The 25,456-nt window shown below is 42.8% G+C and overlaps 1 protein-coding gene across 2 annotated transcripts in view; it reads right to left on the bottom strand.

Moving 5' to 3' along the window:
- The window catches only part of adgrf3a (adhesion G protein-coupled receptor F3a), a 65,556-nt gene extending 48,720 nt beyond the window's left edge, over positions 1-16,836 (bottom strand). Inside the window, exons 1-4 of one of the 2 annotated variants that reach the window (XM_059645630.1) lie at positions 16,691-16,836; positions 8,525-8,641; positions 5,758-5,791; positions 5,037-5,183 (exon numbers count right to left, since the gene is read on the bottom strand). In XM_059645630.1, the coding sequence (XP_059501613.1) occupies positions 5,037-5,183; positions 5,758-5,791; positions 8,525-8,626 (283 nt within the window). In that variant the 5' untranslated portion in view covers positions 8,627-8,641; positions 16,691-16,836. Of the gene's footprint in view, positions 1-5,036; positions 5,184-5,757; positions 5,792-8,524; positions 8,642-15,213; positions 15,299-16,690 lie in introns of those variants that run through there. The other variant, XM_048531415.1, reaches the window with a different exon arrangement.
- Positions 16,837-25,456: the final 8,620 nt, after the last annotated feature.

Below are 25,456 nucleotides of genomic sequence, written 5' to 3'. Positions count from 1 at the left end.
ATGTGATTCATGGCCCATATTTTGTCTTTCTCTTTAAATCATCTGTTCTCCATCTCATTAATTTTGCAAGCTACCACTTCTCATGGAATTGCACAGTAGGAGAATTGGAAACACCCCCAACTGCCAGATTGTCTGGTGTTCATGCCTCGCTCCTATGTTTGAAGCCCAACCACTTCAGATGCTACAAACGAGGAACTGCCTTTCACACAGTCCTGCCCGATCATTACAGCACAGAGGGTTATAAATCTTTCTGGACCACAAGGTGTTGGTGATGTTGGTGGATGTGATGGTGGAGAGGAGGTAGTCCTGCAGATCATTGATAGGAGTCTACCCCACCAGACCAAGCCAGCCTAGACCTACAGAGTAGCCTGGATCAGTGCTGTTACCTGAGTGAGGAGAGATACCCAATAGTACAGGAATAAGTTCAATGATTTAGCTGTGCAAAGCTAACTGCTTCCATCTTCTCTCTTTCTGTAGCGTCACACTCAAAGGTCTGCCTCTCCCTCTAACTCTGCCACTGAAGATGCTTCTCTCCAAGGTTCATGGACTAGAGCTCTTCCTAATTCATATATCATATCAATTCAATGGCACCCACTCACCTCGCACTCCTAAACTAGTAACCCTTCCTTTCTTTCGTGTTCCCTATCCCCTCACTGGGAACAACTCACCACATCTCCTGCCTCTGCATCACCGCTAACTGCTGTTCAATCCACTTCCATCGCATTCAATCCATCCCTTTGTCTCATTGCAAGGAAAATTGACACATAAGCAAGTTAGAGGTCCTCGAACAGTGGAAGAGTAGTGAACATTAGGCTGTTCATTCCATGCAAGAAGTTTCTTACATTATCTGAAGAAAAGAGTAACTATTTGTATAAGGATTAGGTGTTGTTAATGGATAACAATTAAACATCTTTGAAAACTAATTTGCTCCCTCTCTAATGCAAGCAACAGTAGTATCCAGCAAACCAATAGAAGGAGGCTGCAGACCCTTAACTCCATCTCCAACTCTGAGGAGGAAGCCACTCAACCCTCATAAGATGCTCTGGCAAGACTTTTAGCTGCACTCTCCACTAGTTCGGAGGCTTTTACTTTGGTAAAAGCTAGGTCTCCAGCTGGGTTAGTCATGTGAGCACAATCCAGTGAGCACATCACTGACCTGCCCTGTCAAGGGAGAAAAGTCCAGATTACTGACACATGGAGAACTGCCAAAGGCCAGGCACCTGGACAGCCCAGGCAGAAGATGATCTTTATGACCTTCAATGACTTTGTGAAATTCTACACACAGGCAAAGCAACAGCAGGCAGGTATTTCAGATACAGTCAATAAGCTGAAGTGAAGGATAGAGAAATCCACCAATGCCGTCCGTACCACTCTGGTTTCAACATGCATGTGTCTGCCTGTTTTTTAAGGACAGGTTGTGTCCAGCACATTTAGTGTCTACTGAACATGTGTATGGACACGCACCGTATCTACAGACAAAATTTCTCAGTGTCTGTAGCAAAGCAAAAAGGGCATAAGGGACCTTGGCCAGGGCAACAGCGTGGAGTCAGTGGGAATCTATGGGGAGAATGAGCCACACAGGTTTGTAGCATCTGAAGTGGTTGGGCTTCAAACATAGGAGCGAGGCATGGCCTCTCTACCTCCACCAGCTAGTCCCAACTCTGCCGGAATCATTGAACAGCCCATTGATAAGCCCCAAACCTTCAGGGCTGACTTTGTACCACAACCAATCCCCGAACCTATTTCCCTACACCACCTTCTCCCACCCCACTAACTGCATGCCATCCATCGAATGGCTGCACTTAAGCTGCAGGATGGATCATGGCCCAGTCCACTGACAGCAAGAGGCCAGACCTATAGCTTCTGGTATGACTGAGCACCTGACTAACCATGCTCTACTCCCTGGACTGGTCTCAGATCAATCTTTTTGACTGACTGTGTTGGAGTGTTTGTTATCTAAACTGCTGGCACATGCTCCAGGGGTGATGTCAATGTGGCACGGTACCACACAGTGATATGTTCACTCTCTTGACAGTTCAGAACACTCGAACATGACAAGCTGCTTGCCTCTCCCTCTATGTTAAAAAATATTCAAGGCACAAAGACTGAACTGAACATATGAGGCCTTTTACGCTAAAAAACAATGTATCCCTCACAAAGATTGGTTGTCTTTAAGTCAGTGCTCACAGCACACCAGGGAGAGAAGAATTCTATTCTATATTCTTTCCATATTTTGAAAATTTTCAGGATTGTTCACCTTTCGTGCTTTTCGGGGCTCTACTGATTTGATATGGTAATGATCAATTAATCCGAACAGTAACTTTCTCATCTTGCTCAACAGCCAGAATAATGTTGATAGGGAGTAAGCCAGCTGGTCTCTCTGCAGCAATTAATCAGCCATTATTCCAGAAACTGGATTAATTAGGACATTATAAATTAGCATTTCATTACGTGTGTTAATTGACACCTTGTCTTGTCAGCCAAGACCATATAATAAGATGCTTAAAAGCATGTTCTAGGGGACTGTAATGGTGCAGTGGTAGTGCCCAAGCTGGGCTATAACTTCCCTGGTTCAAGTCTGTCTTGCTCCAGCAGCTGCAACAATGCCCCTGAACAGGTTGTTAAGTGAATATAAGCTTCAGATATCAGAAACACATTCCACAGTTAGGAGTAGGAGACAAATCTTTCCAGCTGCCCCATTGACATGCTTAACTGTAACTATGGAAGGTGAGGTAACTTCACAGAAGCCAATATCCCATTACCAATTCACCTTTTATTTCAACATGAACAGTCCTTGTCTCTAGTGTCTCTTCAGACTGTCAGTGCCACTGACACTCCCTTTTTTATCTGTTAGCCAGATTAATAGCCCCAATCAGGGAACTCATATTCTATGAGGACCAGCTGGCTGACATCATTACAATCACTATAGAAGAGAGTCTCTTCTTTTCTGGAGTGTGCTATCACATTGGCTCACTGGCAGGATTCTACACCCCCAATGCAGCATGACCACTTTAGTTGTGCAATATATATTTTGTTTAGGTGACATACATCAATGTTTCTAACAGAGACATGACAATGACCTCCTTGGGAAGCTTCCAATCCACAGGGTGAGGGCATAACATGAGGCGTCATTGTCATGGATGTGAGGACTCATGAGTTTCTTTAATAGAATTGACTTATTCTGAACTTCCCCACAGATTATCTACTTCTGACAGGGACATTGCAAAGTTCTTGTGGTTTTGCTTCAAATTGGAAGACAGCGAAGAAGAAGACAGCAATAAAAAATCCACCAGCAAGCCCAGAAAGAACAATAACTTCCAATGGCTGTGCATCTCTATGTCTCTGCTGCTGGCATGTATCCTGCAGACAGTAAAGCGTCAGGTGAAGGTCCATCAAGGACTTGGAGAATAATGATGAGACCCTGCTTCTACAGGCTTTGCTGGCATTTTGTTGCAATGGCTTGAATGACATTACAGGTACCAATTAATGATGTCCCACTCCATTATCACCATATTCTACCATTTACTGGTGCAGACCTGTGCTCAGTGGGACTAGATGGTGACATCATCCCTTTGTCAAGGTCAGAGCTGCCCTGAATTTTTATGTTAGTGACTTATTTCAAGGAGCAATTGGAAGTCTTTGTGACATGATCCAATAGTCAAATGACGTACACTTCCAGGGTGCAATGGATGTTATTTTCACCAGGTCACAACTGTTTACATCCTTCCCCCACAATGAGGAAAGTCAAGCAGTCCAAGCAATGGGATTGTCCACCATCGCTGTCTTCCTCCTGGTGCAGGGCACTATCAACTGAACCCACATTGATCACACACCTATAGAGTCCATCATCGTGAAAGGTTTCCACTTCAAAAACGTTCAACTTAAATACGGCTGTTGGTGGCAAATTTTGGAAGTTTGCTTCAGATATCCTGAGATGTGCCTAGAGAACTTGAGGGTCTCCTCACTGGAAAGGCAGTAGCATTGTGTTAGTGTCCCTGCACTAGCAATCCATAATCCTATACTGATGTGCTGGGAACATGCCTTGGAATTCCACCATGGCACCTGGTGAAATTCTAAACCTGGAGCTAAAGATGAATCTAATGGGTACCATATAATGATTGTCATAAAAAGCCATCTGGTTTTGCCAACATCCTCTAGGGAAGGAAATCTGCCGTGCTTATCTGGTCTGGCCTACATGTGATTTCAGATCCACAGCAATGTGGTTGACCTTTACTTATCTTTAGAAATGGCCTAGCAAGCACTCGGTTCAAATATTTAAGGAGGGGCAATAAATGATGGCATACCCAGGGGCAACATGATGGCTCCGTGGTTAGCACTGCTGCCTCAGAGCACCAGGACCCAGGTTTGATTTCAGCCTCAGGTGGCTGTCTGTGTGAAGTTTGCACATTCTCCCAGTGTCTGCGTGGCTGTCCACCGGGTGCTCTGGTTTCCTCCCACAGTCCAAAGATGTGCAAGTTAGGTGGATTGGCCAAGCTAAAGTACCCATTGTGCCCAAGGAGGTGTAGGCTATGTGGATTAGCCCTAGCAAGGATGGGGCTATGAAGCTAGGATTAGGGGGCTGGCACTTCCATTAATTCTCCAGAGGTTTGCAATCACTTGTTCTCAGGCATACATGATATTAGGTCACTGATCAAGAAAGGACTCTCTGGCCTTGATTTTTAGTACTCTTCACAAAAATAACTAACACCCATGTGTCACTAGTTTTAAGTCCAAAGGTTTCTTAAAAAAATAGTATATGTAAATCAAACTCATTTCATTGCACAATCATTTCACTGTGTTAAACAGTCAGATTTTGCTTATCTCGCTAGGCAAAATGCAGTTATGAAAAATGATCCCACTAATTGTCCTGGCCACCTGCTCAAATGAGCAGGTATTATTGTAAATTACAATAGTGGGTAATTAATCTAAATGGGTTTTCACTGTCTGCCTAATTGAGGTTAAATTCATCTCCAAAGCACAGTTAACAATCTTATGTAAGGTATTAACATCTGCATACTGCATTCAATATAACTTACCCTTTATGATGTTGAGTTTCCTTATAATGATATTAGTGTCTGTTCCGGGAATAGCAACAAAAATAGGGAGAACTATTCTTTCCACATATGCAGCAACAGTCTCAAACAGACTCTTTTCCAAATTCAAATCTGCATGAAAAAATCCCTCTGCATATCGATTATCGAAAGCATGAAAGGAAAGAAAGAATGAGACACTCATTGTGAATATTATGCAAAGAAAATGGATATGAAGTTCCTCCTCTGAAGTAACACAAAATTGTTCATTGTGAATTGGCAGCACATTTCATTTCCCAATCTATTTTCTTTCATTTTGAAGCCAATTATGAGTTGATGTCAACACTATCGGATTTCACTCGTTGGGTGTGAGCTTCAATTCAGGGCCTATCTGTAGCGCGTGTGAGAGATGCAAAAGCAGTTTCTCTAGTGAGGTATTCATGAAGCAACTTCATCAGTTGAAAATTCAAATTCTTTCTTATTGGAATTACTAATTTGAAAACATCTTTGGTGCATTTATTTTATCATTTATTTATAAGAAGCATGGAACATGTAAACAGAAGAAAAATACGCTTGTTTGGAATTTTTACTGCATTTAGTGAGCCAAATCCTTTTGCTTCATCCAATACTGCACTTTTTGTAGATTATTAGCTGGCAATGGAAATTAACCAAAAAAAACCCTTAGTCACTAGGCATCATGAAATTAGTACTGTGTTTTATTTCTTACCATTTGTTGAACTCACAGGTGAATAAACAGAGGCCTGCAAGATAGACAAATAATGATTTACGATTGGTTATTCTGTTATATCTGTGCTGTAGCTCCACGTATGAAACTATTTGTGCCTGAACTTTAGGTTTCTTGAAACTCAGTGGCACATGGTGGGAGTTGTATTTTACGGAAGTTTTTTTTATGGAAAGCTAAGGACAAAGCCGGGGGGCATTATGGTAAAGGAGCTTCTGTTGAATTAGAAACATGTTAATGAAAGAGAATAACACTGGGTAGTTTTTCCAATGAGCAGCAAACAAATCAGATTGGCACTGTGCTCCAAGTTTTTCCAAGAAGGCAGACCTCTGCAACTCTGGCAGGAAATTCTGATCTTGGCTCCTTTAGTAACATGGAGCGCACCTTAAATCTAATGTTGTATCAGATGGTCAGAACAGTCATACTATGCTCCTTTCTTTTTTGGTAGCAGCTCTGATATTCTATGATTTAAATGCTCCGTGAAAGGATATACATGTTAGGCAAGTATGCACTTTGGATACCAGCTAGTAGCCTGCCATGTGGGCAAGGGTGCTATGTGGTTAGGTTGCTAGGTGGATATAGTGTTAGGGTGCCATGTTGCTAAGTGTCAGGGTGCCAGGCATGTAGGGTAACAAGTCAGTAGGATAGTAGATGATAGGGTGTCTGGGTGCAAGCTAGTAAGGGGTTCAGGTAAGTTAAGCCAGGTGGGCAGCAGGAGGGGACGGTATCATACCTGGCAAAAGGGGGCAGTGTTTGTCAGGTCTAAGTGCAAGGGTAGAGAGACAGGGAGAGGGTGTGGCATGTTCTTGGTGGAAAAGGGGTTGTTAGGTCCAGGGGAGGAAGAGGATGTTGATCCTGGGGTTAAGGAGGTTGGGGAGGGTTTGGATCCAGTGGCAGGGGAGTGAGTTATAGAATCATAGAGTCATACAACATAGAAACAGATCCTTTGGTCCGAGTCATCCATGCTGACCAAGTTGCCAAACTAAACTAGTCCCACTTGCCAGCATTTGGCCGGTATCCATGTAAAACTTACCCATTCATGTACATCTCCAAATGTCTTTTAAATGTAACTGTACCTGCGTCTACCACTTCCTCAGGCAGCTCATCCCATATAAGGACCAAGCTTTGTGTGAAAAAATTGCCCCTCAGGTGGCTTTTAAATCTTCCTCTTCTCACCATAAAAATATACCCGCTAGTTTTGAACTCCCCACCCCTAGGGAAAAGGCATTAGCTTTTCATTTATCTATGCGTGTCATGATTTTATAAACCTCGATAAGGACACCCTGTCAACTACCTCTGCTCCAGTGAAAAAAGCCTCAGACGATCCAACTTTTCCTTATAACTCAAGCCCTCTAGTCCTGGTAACATTGGGAATTGCTGGCGTTTGAGGGGAAAGGATAGAGAGGAACAGCGTAGATATCATTACCCAGGGAAGATGGGGGAGGGGTGCTGTGGGGTGTTCACATCGGGTCCTGTGGTGAGACGAGTTTGTCAGGAACTGGAGTTATAGAGGAGTGCCATGAACAACCATGAAGTATTCATCTGTGCGGAGGGGCAACTTCCAGATTGTATGGAGATAGTAAGAACTGCTGATGTTGGAGTCTGAGATAACACAGCGTGGAGCTGGATGAACACAGCAGGCCAGGCAGCATCAGAGGAGCAGGAAAGTTTGATGGTTCAGGTTGGGACCCTTCTTCAGATTGTGTGGAGAGATGTGTTTTTGGGCCCTGGGTAAGGAGCAGTTTTGGGTAAGTGTCGGGATATGGGGGTAGTCTAAAGGGTTTGGAGAATGTATAATTAGACGTCCCTGTAGTAAGAGGGGAAGCGGGTTGTGGGGAAGAGTCATTTTAAAAGCTAGATAACAAGGTGTAAAGCTGGATGAACACAGCAGGCCAAGTAGCATCAGAGGAGCAGGAAAGCTGACGTTTTGGATCTGAACCCTTGTTTAGAAATGGGGGAGGGGAAGGGGGTTCTGAAATAAATAGGGAGAGTGGGGGATGTGGATAGAAGATGGATAGAGGAGAGAATAGGTGGAGAGGACACAGACAGGTCAAAGAGGCGGGGATGGAGCCAGTAAAGGTGAGTGTAGGTGGGGAGTTAGGGTGGGGATAGGTTAGTCAAGGGAAAGCTACCACGAAGTTAGACCAGGTGTTTAATTTTCCTGTGTAACTATTTACTTAACAGCAGTGGAACCTCCAGAGTCTCCAATTTGAAAAGATACTTTCAGACCCTTCAAGGTGCAGGGGAGCGGCCCATTGGAATCTGCAATTTCCTGAAGAGTTTCCTCGGAGTCTGAGACATCAGGGATTCCACTGGGCCTAAATGCACAACTCCAGCCTATGCTGCAGAGAAAAAAAATCTGTCTGGCCTTTGGAAAATCCGGATCGTTATTTTGCTATTTTTCTTCCGCTGATGTTGATGAGCCTTTGCGGGAAGGGGGCTTTGTGTTAAAAAGCAGAGCTGTCTTTAATGGCGTGGAAGATACGATTAAATGAAATATCTGTGCATTTATCTGTAAACAAGTTATGTTCTTCAGAATGGGGGCTCAATTCACCTTCCCAATCGAGCTCACCATGTGTGAATGGGAGCAAAGGATGGATCCCAGGTCTCTAGCCCATTTCTCTTCTGTTACTTTTTGGAACACCATTTGGAAGGTGGCGTTTGACTGAGGGTAATAATGTACAGGCCGTAACATCATGTATATTAGAACTGTTAACATCTGGAAGACATATGTTAAAAAGTGATGTCTTACCATTGACCCCTGTGTTGAGCAATACTGACTCTCCTCAATCTTTGACTGGAAAAGGGGCAGCAAAAGGCAGTAAAGCACAGTCACAAAGAACATCCTGGCCATGGTTTTGCTCTTTATCTGAAATAAAGAGAAACAGTGAAAACAGTTATCTAGCTCTGGGTTAATGAAGTAGATTTAGCTGCGTGTTGGACGATGTTACTGTAAAGGTCGGGTGACAAAACGACTATTGTCTTACTTTACACTAGCTAATGTCCCACATTGTCTGAGTCAATGAAGCAATGAGCAGTTGGACAGAAGTGAAACACCGGGCTAGAAAGTGGTGACATTATACCTCGGAGGTACACAGGGTCTGAAATGAAGCAACTGGGGCAGGAGCAATCTTGCTGGCGACAAATGTAAAATTCAGACAGCTTGTGTGTATCAAGAAGGGTTGACATAACTGGATTCAGTTCTTATTTGTTATGCATGATAAGCTTCAAACTGGATCAGACCCGAAAGGACAAAAAAAATCAAATATTCTAGGACACAAAGGTGGCTGGAAAGAAAGTCCTTTAACATGATGCAATCATGTAGAGGTGAGTCGGGTCAAGCTTTTCAATTTTTCCATCAGACGTTCAGGGCAGAAAACAAAAGCACTACAAAAATAACATGGATGGCAAATGGATGGAGAGACTTGAAATGGGATTTGTGAGACAGTGCAGGGGTGGTAGATGAAATTTGCTTTCCATGGCATTGATGCAATGTGCTCCTGTGAGAAATAGGCATAAAGAGGGATTCGCATGTGCAGTCATCTGGAGCTGCCTACCCTGAGGATAACATTAGAACACATCTGCTTCATTACCTATGCTGAAAGCAGGCAATGTACACCTCCATAGAGGAAGTGAACATTATATGGACACGTTGCCTGAAGGAGGTGGGAGTTAGAGACGAGAGTAAGGTGTTGCCAATGACAGTCATAATGTGCTCTGGTTCTTGCTCAGTGGAAAAAGTGGCAATATTTCTGACAATGCTTATTGATTAGGCATTGGTTACATTAACATGTGCACAACACATTGCAGGTCATTCCTATGTTAAAAGTGGAAAAGGCAAAGGCAGAAGCTGAATTGAAGCTGAAGCTGAACCTTCTTGTCCTGTTGAATTATAGATGCTTTTGCAGAAATTGACAAAACTGTGGTGATCTTGAAACAGTTGCCCTTACTCGTTGCTTTGTGGGGGAGTCAATATGACAGAAAAGTAACACATCCGACTCCTGTCCTTATTAATTTCCTTCCAATGTCTTTTATTTATTGAATAATTTTATTTTTCCTCAGTGCCAGCAACGCTAACTCCTTAGTTATCCTGAAATGGCGGCCTTCTCATGGAACAACTGTACTTCCGTCCAGTAGTGCTTCTCCCAGATGGGGATGCTGGAATATTCCCCAATGATGACAAACTACACCCAGTGATGTGTGACTTGGAGTTGATGGCATTTCAACCACACGTCTGCATTTGTTCTTCCCAGGTTATGGAGGAGGGGATGCCACTTGTCAACATGTTGAAGAGAATCATATAGAGACCCTAGACACTACAACCACAATGTTGAGGTGCTGTCACCTACTCCATATGGATATTGTCAAAGTTCTCAATTGCTATTGCAGCTTCACCCATCCATACAATTAGCAGGTATTCCAGTGGACTTAATTGTCACTTGAACCAAGAAAGGAGGTGAGCTATTTATCACAGATCACACTGCTTCTGTACTTCTATTATTGCCGTTATGCCAATGTAACTGGTTAGGTCAAGTTTCCAAATGACAGTAATCCCCAAAATGTGATAAACACTTTGCATAATAATTCCAAGTTGGAGCAAGAAAAGATGCGGGAGAATTTGAATGTACAAGTACAATATGGTACACAGGAAAACAAAGCAAAATAATCCTGTGACGACAATTACCTCCTTTACCCATTCAGGAGAGGTGGGGAATCGCTGGCTGGGTCAGTGTGAATTACCCATCCCAAATTGGCCTTGAGAAAGTGGTGCTGAGTTGCCTTCATAGAATCTCTACACTGTGGAAACAGGTCATTTGGCCCAACAAGTCCACACCGCCCCTCTGACGTGCATCCCACCCGGACCCATTATCTTACCCCTGATTCCCCATGCCTATCGCAAACATCCCTAGGTGCTATGGGCAATTTAGCATGGCCAATCCACCTAGCTTGCATATCTTTGGACTGTGAGAGGAAACCAGTACACCTGAAGAAAACCCTTGCAGACATGGAGAAAATGTGCATAGTCCACACAGACAGTTGCCCAAGGCTGGAATCGAACCTGTGGCCCTGGTGCTGTGAGGTGGCAGTGCTAACTACTGAGCCATCATGCCACCCCTAATCATAGAATCCCCACAGTATGGATATTCTACAACTAGGGGAGGCACGGTTGCTTCTCCGAACTACTGAAGTGTACTTGGCATAGGCACATCTGTAATGCCGTTCGTGAGGGGATTCCAGGATTTTGATTCAATGATAGTGAAGGAGCCGCAATATGTTTCCAAATCAGGATGGTGAGTGGCCTGAAGGGGCATTTGCAAGTGGTGGTGTTCCCAAATGACTTTTGCCCTTTGTCTTTCAAGATGGCAGTGTTGGAAGTTGGGAAATTTCTATAATGCATCATGCAGATAGTGTTGCTACTGTGCATCAGTGGTGAGGGGAGTGAATGTTGAAGGTGATAAATGAAGTTTCAAACAAGGCGGCTGCTTTCCTAGGTGGTGTCAAGCTTTCTGAGTGTTCTTGGAGCTGTACCCATCCACACAAGCAGAGAGGATTCTATCACCTCCTGACTTGTGCGTTGTAGATTGTGGACAGGATCTGGGGAGCCAGGGGTGACTTACTCAGTACGATATCTTAGCCTCTAATCTGCTCTTGTAGCCATAGTATTTATATGATTTATCCACTTTATTTTCGAGCCAATGGGAACCTCCAGAATATTGATCGTCAGGGATTCAGTGATGGTAATGCTATAGAATATCACAGAGCAATTGTTGGGCTGCTTCTTATTTGAGGTGGTCATTGCCTGGAATTTGATGGAACACAATTACTTGTCACTTCTCTGCCCAGACCTGGATTTTGTCTAGGTCTTGTTGCATATGGACATGCATGCTAGATACGTGTTACCATGTGAGGTGTTGTGAATGGTGCTGTATAATGTGCAATTATCAGCACACATCCCCAGTTCTGACCTTACGATGGAGTGTAGGTCATTAATGAAGCAGTTCAAGATGGTTGGGCCTAGGACACTACCCTGGGGAACCCATGTAGAAATGTCCTATAGTTGAGATGACTGATGTCCAACTGCCACAACCATCTTCCTTTGGACTAAGTATCACTACAGCCACCAGAACATTTTGAAGAACAAAGGAACAAAGACAATTACAGCACAGGAACAGGCCCTGCAGCCCTCCTAGGCTGCACCAATAGGCCTGTCACACAGAAAGCCTAAAACCTACAACCTGTCACACCTTTCTGAAGAAGGACCTAGGCCCAAAACGTCAGCTTTCCTGCTTCTATGATGCTGCTTGGCCTGCTGTGTTCACCCAGCTCTACACTTTGTTATCTCAGATTCTCCAGCATCTGCAGTTCCCCGAACACCTAAAATCTCCTCCCCTTCCAGAGACCATATCCCTCTATTCCCATCTTATTCATATATTTGTCAAGATGCCCTTTAAAAGTAACCATAGTATCTACTTCCACTATCTCCCCCAGCAGCAAGTTCCAGCACCCACCACCCTCTGTGCAAAAATCTTGCAGAAGGAATAAGTTCCATTTAGTGTCATGTTTGACATAGCTTTGTGGGCTGAAGGGCCCATTCCTGTGTTGTATTGTTTTATGTTCTATGTTAAAAATATCTTTATCAGCAATCTTAGACACAGGCCTGAACCATTTGCTCACTGTGCAAGTTTGATGCTGAAATAGAACACATCAAAGCCATCCAGCAGGGCAGTGGCTATTAGACTTTCTCTCCCTGTAAATCATATATTCATGAACAAGCCTAAGACTATCACATTTGATCCTGAAACTTGCCCACAGTAATTTGCTTCAGATTACCTTGAAAGGGTAAAATATCTCAAAAGTTTCAGTGACAGGTGAAGCTAGCTAATTCATGGTGCTACTATGGTGTTCACCACTAACAGGATGCCTCTGTCAACCAAAGAAACAGTCGCCTTACTGAACAAATGAGTAACGTGATATATGAATTTTAGTGCCTGTGTGATGCTAGGTATATAGGCTATACATTCCAAACACTGGCAGATCATATCAATACCATGTTTCTCCATGTCCAACATTAGATCTAATGCCGTGATTGGATACAATGTGCTAAATAATCCTGTGCTAAAACCTGATGGTGGTGACTAATTTAGGGTTGTCAGTCAGGCTCTCACAATGGAGCACCTGTATGTAATGGAAGCTACGTATACTGATATACAGATCCTGTTTTAGTGCAGATTAAAATAACCTGTACACTCTGTATAACTGTTGCAACTTCACAAGGAGGCTCCACAGACATCCACATACTCAATGATCGAAGAGCCTAGCACATCAGAACAAAAGATAATGCTTAAGCTTTCACAACAATCTTAAGCCGGAAGTGCCGAGTGGATGATCCATCTCGGCCTCCTCCAGTGGGCCTCCAGCCTTACTGATACAGTCTTCAACCAATTTGATTCAGTCCATGTGATATCAAGAAACAGTTGGAGACACTGGATATTGTGAAGGCTATGGGCTCTGACAATATTCCAGCAATAGCACTGAAGTCTTGTGCTCCGGAACTTGTTGCTGCCCTATCCAAGCTGTGCCAATACAGTTACATCACTGGTATCTACCTGAAATTATGAAAAGTTGCACAAGTATGTCCTGTATATAAAATGGTGGAAAAATCCAACCTGGCCAATTACTGTCCCCATCAGTCTACTCTTGATCACAGTAAATTGATGGCAAGTGTCATCAACAGCACTATCAGCAGCACCTTCTCGGCAATAACCTGCTCAGTGGTGCCCAATTTGCCTTCCCTCGGGACCACTCAGCCCCTGACCTCATTACAGCCTTGGTCCAAACACAGACAAAAAAGCTGAACCCCAGAGGTGAGGTGAGAATGACAGCCCTTGATATCAAGGCTACATTTGACCAAGTGTGGCATCAAAAAGCTCTGGCAAAACTAAAATCAACGGGAATCTGGAGGCAAGCTCTCCGTTGGTTAGAGTCATATCTAACAGAAAGGAAGATGGTCGTGGTTGTTGGAGGTTAATACTCAGCTCTAATACTTCACTGCAGGGGTTCCTGAAGGTAGTGTCCTAGGCCCAACTATCTTCAGCTGCTTCATCCACGACCTTCCGTCCATCATAAGGTCAGAAGTGGGTATGTTTGCTGATGATTGTACAATGTTCAGCAAAATTCATGACTCTTCAGATACTCAAGTAGATCATGTTCAAATGCAACTAGATCTAGACAATATCCGGGCTTGCCACACAAATGCTAAGCTTTGACCATCACCAATAAGAGACAATTTAACCACCGCCTCTTGGCATTCAATAGTGTTACCATCACCGAATTCCTCATTGTCCACATCCTGGGGATCATCATTAAGCAGAAACTGAACTGGACACACCAGATAAACACAATGGCTGCAAAAGCAGGTCAGAAGCTAGGAATACTACAGCGAATAACACACCTCCTGACTCCCCAAAGCCTGTCCACCATCTACAAGGCACAAGTCAGGATTGTAATGGAATAGTACCCACTTGCCTGGATGAGTGCAGCCTCAATAACACTCAAGAAGCTTGACACCGTCCAGGACAAAGCAGCCTGTTTGATTGGCACCACATCCACAAACATCCAATCCTTCTGCCACCGACGTTCAGTAGCAGCAGTGTGTACTATCTACAAGATGAACTGCAGACGTTCTTAAAATATCCTCAAACTGCACCTTCCAAACCCACAATCACTTCCATCTGGAAGGACAAGGGCAGCAGACATATGGGAACACCACCACCTCCAAGTTTCCCTCTAAGTCACTCACCATCCTGACTTGGAAATATATTGCCATTCCTTCACTGCCACTGGGTCAAAATCCTGGAATTCCCTCCCTAGTGGCACTGTGGGTCAACTTAAAGCTGGTAGGCTGCAGCAGTTCAAGAAGGCAGCTCACAACACCTCCCCAAGGCAACTAGGGATAGGCAATAAATGCTGGCCCAGTCAACAATGCACACATCTCCAAACGAATAAATTAAAAAAAACTCAACAAATTGGATGACAGCCATTTTCTGGTTCAATTCACAGAGCAGTTCCTTAAGTGGTTTAGATCAACCTGCCTAATTTAAAATTTAAACAAAGCTTGGTAGTTAGCTAAAAACCAAAAGAACTGCAGACTCTGTAAATCAGGAACAAAAACAAAGTTGCTGGAGAAGATCAGCAGGTCTGGCAGCATCTGTGGAGGAGAAAAGAGAGTTAACGTTTCAGGTCTGGTGCCCCTTCCTCAGAAGAGTCCTGAGGAAGGGTCACCGGAGCCGAAACATTAACCTTGTTTTCTCCTCCACAGATGCTGCCCGACCTGCTGAGCTTGTCCAGCAAATTTGTTTTTGCTCTTGGTAGCTAGCTGTCAGTTGAAATCAACTAATGCAATAACAATGGCAATATTTCTAAAAATTGGTGCCCACTTACCAACTAATTTCCATTATCATTTCAGACCATATAGATGTTGTATTCCTTTTACTTTGGTATTGCAAATTGCCTTGATCAATGCAAGATGAAAGGTTTTAACAAAATATAGCTCTTTTCAACAAAGAAATATATTCCATGTGCCTTTTTGAACACTGGTCCAGCAACCCCACTACTTTCAGTGGTCAATAGACAAGCACTTCAGGATCCCCTGTACTTCTCAGAATTCTGCCATTTATTTCCTTGTTTATCCTTCCTAAACAAATTTCTTCATACTTCTTTTGAACGAGTTATGTATACCATTCTCTTTCAACCACACTGGACCTTTGTTACCTTTCTGTATTCTCCCTCACTATCAATTGTTTGGCAAATTTTCATATAATTTGCAATGTTTTTCATCATGCCACAGAGTCATACAGCACAGAAACAGACACTTCAGTCCAACTATTCCATGCTGAACATAATCCCAAGCTAAACCAGTCCCACCTGTCTGCCCCTCGTTTATATCCCTCGTCCACTTTAACTCTAAATCATTCATATAAACCAGGAACAGCAGAGGAACATGTATTTAAGCCTGTGTGTCCCCACTAAGAACAGTCTTACAACCACAAAATTATTACCATAACAATGATAAGCCTTTGTTTTCTGATGTTGAGCCAATTTGGATCCAACTCGCCCTTGGATTCCATGAGATTTAACTTTTTCAACCAGTTTGCCATGTCGGGCTTGAGCAAAAGCTTTGCTAAAATTTATGCATCAAAATTCTCATTAAGGATCTCAACTACTCCACGCACACTCTCCTTTGTCCTGAACTGGACTCATCCTTTCCCAAGCTACCCCCTTCCTCTTAATACACATCAAAACAGCCTCTGGGACTCTCCTTAATCCTATTTGCTAAGGAGATTTCAAGCAACCTCACAAACTCCATAAACTCAGATGTTAGATGAGAAGATTCATTTAAAAACAGAAGTTACATCCATTTCACAAGTGACAATGCACCACCCAGTAAGTTCAATGACAGGCAGCTGCTTAAGAAAGCTCAGGGAAATTCAGTCTGGGGTCCCTGAAGACAATATCTAAGGATTTATCGATGTGCTGTAGCTAAACAATTGAGCATTTTCCGAAATGCTGTAAGAACTGCTCTTAAGAAAGCCTTCTTGCTGTTTCTGCATTAATTCCTGAGAAGCATTACATAGATGGAATTGTACAATCAAATTCTTAAAGAGGCCAGAGATAATGGGAACTGCAGATGCTGGAGATTCCAAGATAATAAAATGTGAGGCTGGATGAACACAGCAGGCCAAGCAGCATCTCAGGAGCACAAAAGCTGACGTTTCGGGCCTAGACCCTTCATCAGAGGTCTGATGAAGGGTCTAGGCCCGAAACGTCAGCTTTTGTGCTCCTGAGATGCTGCTTGGCCTGCTGTGTTCATCCAGCCTCACATTTTATTATCTTAAAGAGGCCAATAGTTTATACTCACATTTGACACAGAGGTTTCAGATCTTTCCGATCATCTGTTGTTCAGTTAAAACAGGTAAAAGATTGAGATTTTCACTGGATTTAGTCAATTAGAGTAGTTTTGATCAATTCTTGTCTTCACTGATGGGTGTTGGCAGTTATATTTGATGGAATGAGTATATAGCTTTATAACAGCTCCTCACACACACATCCTCTTATAAGCTGATGAAATGTACGGAAGAATTAAAATATTTGCATATTGAAACAAAACTAAGTGGGTCAGAATTTCCTGGCTTGCACAATATGTGCCATTGTATCAGAGATAATGGGAACTGCAGATGCTGGAGATTCCAAGATAATAAAATGTGAGGCTGGACGAACACAGCAGGCCAAGCAGCATCTCAGGAGCACAAAAGCTGACGTTTCGGGCCTAGACCCTTCATCAGAGGTCTGATGAAGGGTCTAGGCCCGAAACGTCAGCTTTTGTGCTCCTGAGATGCTGCTTGGCCTGCTGTGTTCATCCAGCCTCACATTTTATTATCTTAAAGAGGCCAATAGTTTATACTCACATTTGACACAGAGGTTTCAGATCTTTCCGATCATCTGTTGTTCAGTTAAAACAGGTAAAAGATTGAGATTTTCACTGGATTTAGTCAATTAGAGTAGTTTTGATCAATTCTTGTCTTCACTGATGGGTGTTGGCAGTTATATTTGATGGAATGAGTATATAGCTTTATAACAGCTCCTCACACACACATCCTCTTATAAGCTGATGAAATGTACGGAAGAATTAAAATATTTGCATATTGAAACAAAACTAAGTGGGTCAGAATTTCCTGGCTTGCACAATATGTGCCATTGGTTCAGAGATAATGGGAACTGCAGATGCTGGAGATTCCAAGATAATAAAATGTGAGGCTGGATGAACACAGCAGGCCCAGCAGCATCTCAGGAGCACAATGTGCCATTGGTTAGTCATTATTCACAATCATTCTCACAAGCATATTCACCCTGCAAATTCTATAAGTTTGGGCAAGAGGCATTCAGGATATTCAGACACTGAAGGTTGTGGGTTCTGGTGAGAAATCTGAGAAAGTCAAATGTGAATTCCAGCGAGGTTTCTCCTGATGCCAGTGGAAACAAGTCACATTTTCCAACTAAGCCCAGGATGTCAAGATCGGTTTCTTGCTGTGGAGCAGCAAGTTGTCAATTAATGGGCATTATCACTCACTGTCACCCTCATTATCACTCACTGTCACCCTCATTATCACTCACAATCACCCTCATTATCACTCACAATCACCCTCATTATCACTCACTGTCACCCTCATTATCACTCACTATCACCCTCATTATCACTCACAATCACCCTCATTATCACTCACAATCACCCTCATTATCACTCACAATCACCCTCATTATCACTCACAATCACCCTCATTATCACTCACTATCACCCTCATTATCACTCACTGTCACCCTCATTATCATTCACAATCACCCTCATTATCACTCACAATCACCCTCATTATCACTCACTATCACCCTCATTATCACTCACTGTCACCCTCATTATCACTCACAATCAGCCTCATTATCACTCACAATCACCCTCATTATCACTCACTGTCACCCTCATTATCACTCACTATCACCCTCATTATCACTCACAATCACCTTCATTATCACTCACTGTCACCCTCATTATCACTCACAATCATCTTCATTATCACTCACAATCACCTTCATTATCACTCACTGTCACCCTCATTATCACTCACTGTCACCCTCATTATCACTCACAATCACCCTCATTATCACTCACTGTCACCCTCATTATCACTCACTGTCACCCTCATTATCACTCACTGTCACCCTCATTATCACTCACAATCACCCTCATTATCACTCACAATCATCTTCATTATCACTCACAATCACCCTCATTATCACTCACTGTCACCCTCATTATCACTCACTGTCACCCTCATTATCACTCACAATCACCCTCATTATCACTCACAATCACCCTCATTATCACTCACAGTCACCCTCATTATCACTCACTGTCACCCTCATTATCACTCACAATCACCCTCATTATCACTCACAATCACCCTCATTATCACTCACTGTCACCCTCATTATCACTCACAATCACCCTCATTATCACTCACTATCACCCTCATTATCACTCACAATCACCCTCATTATCACTCACTGTCACCCTCATTATCACTCACTGTCACCCTCATTATCACTCACAATCACCCTCATTATCACTCACAATCACCCTCATTATCACTCACTGTCACCCTCATTATCACTCACTATCACCTCCATTATCACTCACAATCACCCTCATTATCACTCACTGTCACCCTCATTATCACTCACAATCACCCTCATTATCACTCACAATCACCCTCATTATCACTCACTATCACCCTCATTATCACTCACTGTCACCCTCATTATCACTCACTGTCACCCTCATTATCACTCACAATCACCCTCATTATCACTCACAATCACCCTCATTATCACTCACTGTCACCCTCATTATCACTCACTATCACCCTCATTATCACTCACTGTCACCCTCATTATCACTCACAGTCACCCTCATTATCACTCACAATCACCCTCATTATCACTCACTGTCACCCTCATTATCACTCACAATCACCCTCATTATCACTCACTATCACCCTCATTATCACTCACTGTCACCCTCATTATCACTCACTATCACCCTCATTATCACTCACTGTCACCCTCATTATCACTCACTATCACCCTCATTATCACTCACTGTCACCCTCATTATCACTCACTGTCACCCTCATTATCACTCACAATCACCCTCATTATCACTCACTGTCACCCTCATTATCACTCACAATCACCCTCATTATCACTCACTGTCACCCTCATTATCACTCACTGTCACCCTCATTATCACTCACTGTCACCCTCATTATCACTCACAATCACCCTCATTATCACTCACTATCACCCTCATTATCACTCACTGTCACCCTCATTATCACTCACTGTCACCCTCATTATCACTCACTGTCACCCTCATTATCACACACTATCACCCTCATTATCACTCACAATCACCCTCATTATCACTCACTGTCACCCTCATTATCACTCACAATCACCCTCATTATCACTCACTGTCACCCTCATTATCACTCACTGTCACCCTCATTATCACTCACAATCACCCTCATTATCACTCACTGTCACCCTCATTATCACTCACTGTCACCCTCATTATCACTCACAATCACCCTCATTATCACTCACAATCATCTTCATTATCACTCACTATCACCCTCATTATCACTCACTATCACCCTCATTATCACTCACTATCACCTTCATTATCACTCACAATCACCCTCATTATCACTCACAATCACCCTCATTATCACTCACTGTCACCCTCATTATCACTCACTGTCACCCTCATTATCACTCACTATCACCCTCATTATCACTCACTATCACCCTCATTATCACTCACAATCACCCTCATTATCACTCACTATCACCTTCATTATCACTCACTGTCACCCTCATTATCACTCACAATCACCTTCATTATCACTCACTATCACCCTCATTATCACTCACAATCACCCTCATTATCACTCACTGTCACCCTCATTATCACTCACTGTCACCCTCATTATCACTCACAATCACCCTCATTATCACTCACTGTCACCCTCATTATCACTCACTGTCACCCTCATTATCACCCACAATCACCCTCATTATCACTCACTGTCACCCTCATTATCACTCACTGTCACCCTCATTATCACTCACTATCACCCTCATTATCACTCACTGTCACGCTCATTATCACTCACTGTCACCCTCATTATCACTCACTGTCACCCTCATTATCACTCACAATCACCCTCATTATCACTCACAATCACCCTCATTATCACTCACTGTCACCCTCATTATCACTCACTGTCACCCTCATTATCACTCACTATCACCCTCATTATCACTCACAATCACCCTCATTATCACTCACTATCACCTTCATTATCACTCACAATCACCTTCATTATCACTCACTATCACCCTCATTATCACTCACAATCTCCCTCATTATCACTCACAATCACCTTCATTATCACTCACTATCACCCTCATTATAACTCACAATCACCCTCATTATCACTCACTGTCACCCTCATTATCACTCACAATCACCCTCATTATCACTCACTGTCACCCTCATTATCACTCACTATCACCCTCATTATCACTCACAATCACCTTCATTATCACTCACTGTCACCCTCATTATCACTCACTGTCACCCTCATTATCACTCACTGTCACCCTCATTATCACTCACAATCACCCTCATTATCACTCACTGTCACCCTCATTATCACTCACTGTCACCCTCATTATCACTCACAATCACCCTCATTATCACTCACTGTCACGCTCATTATCACTCACTGTCACCCTCATTATCACTCACTGTCACCCTCATTATCACTCACAATCACCCTCATTATCACTCACAATCACCCTCATTATCACTCACTATCACCTTCATTATCACTCGCTATCACCTTCATTATCACTCACAATCACCCTCATTATCAGCTTCATTATCACTCAGTCTCACTTATTATCACTCACTATCACCTTCATTATCACTTACTGTCACCTTCATTATCACTCACAATCTCCCTCATTATCACTCACTATCACCTTCATTATCACTTACTGTCACCTTCATTATCACTCACAATCTCCCTCATTATCACTCACAATCACCCTCATTATCACTCACTCTCACCCTCATTATCACCTTCATTATCACTCACAATCACCCTCATTATCACTCACTGTCACCCTCATTATCACTCACAATCACCCTCATTATCACTCACAATCACCCTCATTATCACTCACAATCACCCTCATTATCACTCACTGTCACCCTCCATTATCACTCACAATCACCTTCATTATCACTCACTATCACCTTCATTATCACTCGCTATCACCTTCATTATCACTCACAATCACCCTCATTATCAGCTTCATTATCACTCAGTCTCACTTATTATCATTCACTATCACCGTCATTATCACTCACTATCACATTCATTATCACTCACTATCACATTCATTATCACTCACTATCACCCTCATTATCACTCACAATCACCGTCATTATCACTCACTATCACATTCATTATCACTCACAATCACCCTCATTAGCACTCACTGTCACCCTCATTATCACTCACTGTCACCCTCATTATCACTCACAATCACCCTCATTATCACTCACAATCACCCTCATTATCACTCACTGTCACCCTCATTATCACTCACAATCACCCTCATTATCACTCACAATCACCTTCATTATCACTCACTGTCACCCTCATTATCACTCACTATCACCTTCATTATCACTCACTATCACCTTCATTATCACTCACTATCACCTTCATTATCACTCACAATCACCCTCATTATCACTCACAATCACCCTCATTATCACTCACCATCACCCTCATTATCACTCACAATCACCCTCATTATCACTCACAATCACCTTCATTATCACTCACTATCACCTTCATTATCACTCACAATCACCCTCATTATCACTCACAATCGCCCTCATTATCAGCTTCATTATCACTCAGTCTCACTTATTATCATTCACTATCACCGTCATTATCACTCACTATCACATTCATTATCACTCACTATCACATTCACTCACAATCACCTTCATTATCACTCACAATCACCCTCATTATCACTCACTGTCACCCTCATTATCACTCACTGTCACCCTCATTATCACTCACAATCACCCTCATTATCACTCACTGTCACCCTCATTATCACTCACAATCACCCTCATTATCACTCACAATCACCCTCATTATCACTCACTGTCACCCTCATTATCACTCACTATCACCCTCATTATCACTCACAATCACCCTCATTATCACTCACAATCACCCTCATTATCACTCACAATCACCCTCATTATCACTCACTATCACCCTCATTATCACTCACTGTCACCCTCATTATCATTCACAATCACCCTCATTATCACTCACAATCACCCTCATTATCACTCACTATCACCCTCATTATCACTCACTGTCACCCTCATTATCACTCACAATCACCCTCATTATCACTCACAATCACCCTCATTATCACTCACTGTCACCCTCATTATCACTCACTATCACCCTCATTATCACTCACAATCACCTTCATTATCACTCACTGTCACCCTCATTATCACTCACAATCATCTTCATTATCACTCACAATCACCTTCATTATCACTCACTGTCACCCTCATTATCACTCACTGTCACCCTCATTATCACTCACAATCACCCTCATTATCACTCACTGTCACCCTCATTATCACTCACTGTCACCCTCATTATCACTCACTGTCACCCTCATTATCACTCACAATCACCCTCATTATCACTCACAATCATCTTCATTATCACTCACAATCACCCTCATTATCACTCACTGTCACCCTCATTATCACTCACTGTCACCCTCATTATCACTCACAATCACCCTCATTATCACTCACAATCACCCTCATTATCACTCACAGTCACCCTCATTATCACTCACTGTCACCCTCATTATCACTCACAATCACCCTCATTATCACTCACAATCACCCTCATTATCACTCACTGTCACCCTCATTATCACTCACAATCACCCTCATTATCACTCACTATCACCCTCATTATCACTCACAATCACCCTCATTATCACTCACTGTCACCCTCATTATCACTCACTGTCACCCTCATTATCACTCACAATCACCCTCATTATCACTCACAATCACCCTCATTATCACTCACTGTCACCCTCATTATCACTCACTATCACCTCCATTATCACTCACAATCACCCTCATTATCACTCACTGTCACCCTCATTATCACTCACAATCACCCTCATTATCACTCACAATCACCCTCATTATCACTCACTATCACCCTCATTATCACTCACTGTCACCCTCATTATCACTCACTGTCACCCTCATTATCACTCACAATCACCCTCATTATCACTCACTGTCACCCTCATTATCACTCACTATCACCCTCATTATCACTCACTGTCACCCTCATTATCACTCACAATCACCCTCATTATCACTCACAATCACCCTCATTATCACTCACTGTCACCCTCATTATCACTCACAATCACCCTCATTATCACTCACTATCACCCTCATTATCACTCACTGTCACCCTCATTATCACTCACTGTCACCCTCATTATCACTCACTATCACCCTCATTATCACTCACTGTCACCCTCATTATCACTCACTGTCACCCTCATTATCACTCACAATCACCCTCATTATCACTCACAATCATCTTCATTATCACTCACAATCACCTTCATTATCACTCACTGTCACCCTCATTATCACTCACTGTCACCCTCATTATCACTCACTGTCACCCTCATTATCACTCACAATCACCCTCATTATCACTCACTGTCACCCTCATTATCACTCACAATCACCCTCATTATCACTCACTATCACCCTCATTATCACTCACAATCACCCTCATTATCACTCACTATCACCCTCATTATCACTCACTGTCACCCTCATTATCACTCACTATCACCCTCATTATCACTCACTGTCACCCTCATTATCACTCACTATCACCCTCATTATCACTCACTGTCACCCTCATTATCACTCACTGTCACCCTCATTATCACTCACAATCACCCTCATTATCACTCACTGTCACCCTCATTATCACTCACAATCACCCTCATTATCACTCACAATCACCTTCATTATCACTCACTATCACCCTCATTATCACTCACTATCACCCTCATTATCACTCACAATCACCCTCATTATCACTCACTATCACCCTCATTATCACTCACTATCACCCTCATTATCACTCACAATCACCCTCATTATCACTCACTATCACCCTCATTATCACTCACAATCACCCTCATTATCACTCACTATCACCCTCATTATCACTCACTGTCACCCTCATTATCACTCACTATCACCCTCATTATCACTCACTGTCACCCTCATTATCACTCACTATCACCCTCATTATCACTCACTGTCACCCTCATTATCACTCACTGTCACCCTCATTATCACTCACAATCACCCTCATTATCACTCACTGTCACCCTCATTATCACTCACAATCACCCTCATTATCACTCACTGTCACCCTCATTATCACTCACTGTCACCCTCATTATCACTCACAATCACCCTCATTATCACTCACTATCACCCTCATTATCACTCACTGTCACCCTCATTATCACTCACTGTCACCCTCATTATCACTCACTGTCACCCTCATTATCACTCACTATCACCCTCATTATCACACACTATCACCCTCATTATCACTCACAATCACCCTCATTATCACTCACTGTCACCCTCATTATCACTCACAATCACCCTCATTATCACTCACTATCACCCTCATTATCACTCACTGTCACCCTCATTATCACTCACAATCACCCTCATTATCACTCACTATCACCCTCATTATCACTCACTGTCACCCTCATTATCACTCACAATCACCCTCATTATCACTCACAATCATCTTCATTCTCACTATCACCCTCATTATCACTCACTATCACCCTCATTATCACTCAC

The sequence above is a fragment of the Stegostoma tigrinum genome, chromosome 4 (genome assembly GCF_030684315.1).
Source record: "Stegostoma tigrinum isolate sSteTig4 chromosome 4, sSteTig4.hap1, whole genome shotgun sequence".
Classification (NCBI taxonomy): domain Eukaryota; kingdom Metazoa; phylum Chordata; class Chondrichthyes; order Orectolobiformes; family Stegostomatidae; genus Stegostoma; species Stegostoma tigrinum.
This window is presented reverse-complemented; position numbering and strand designations above follow the sequence as displayed.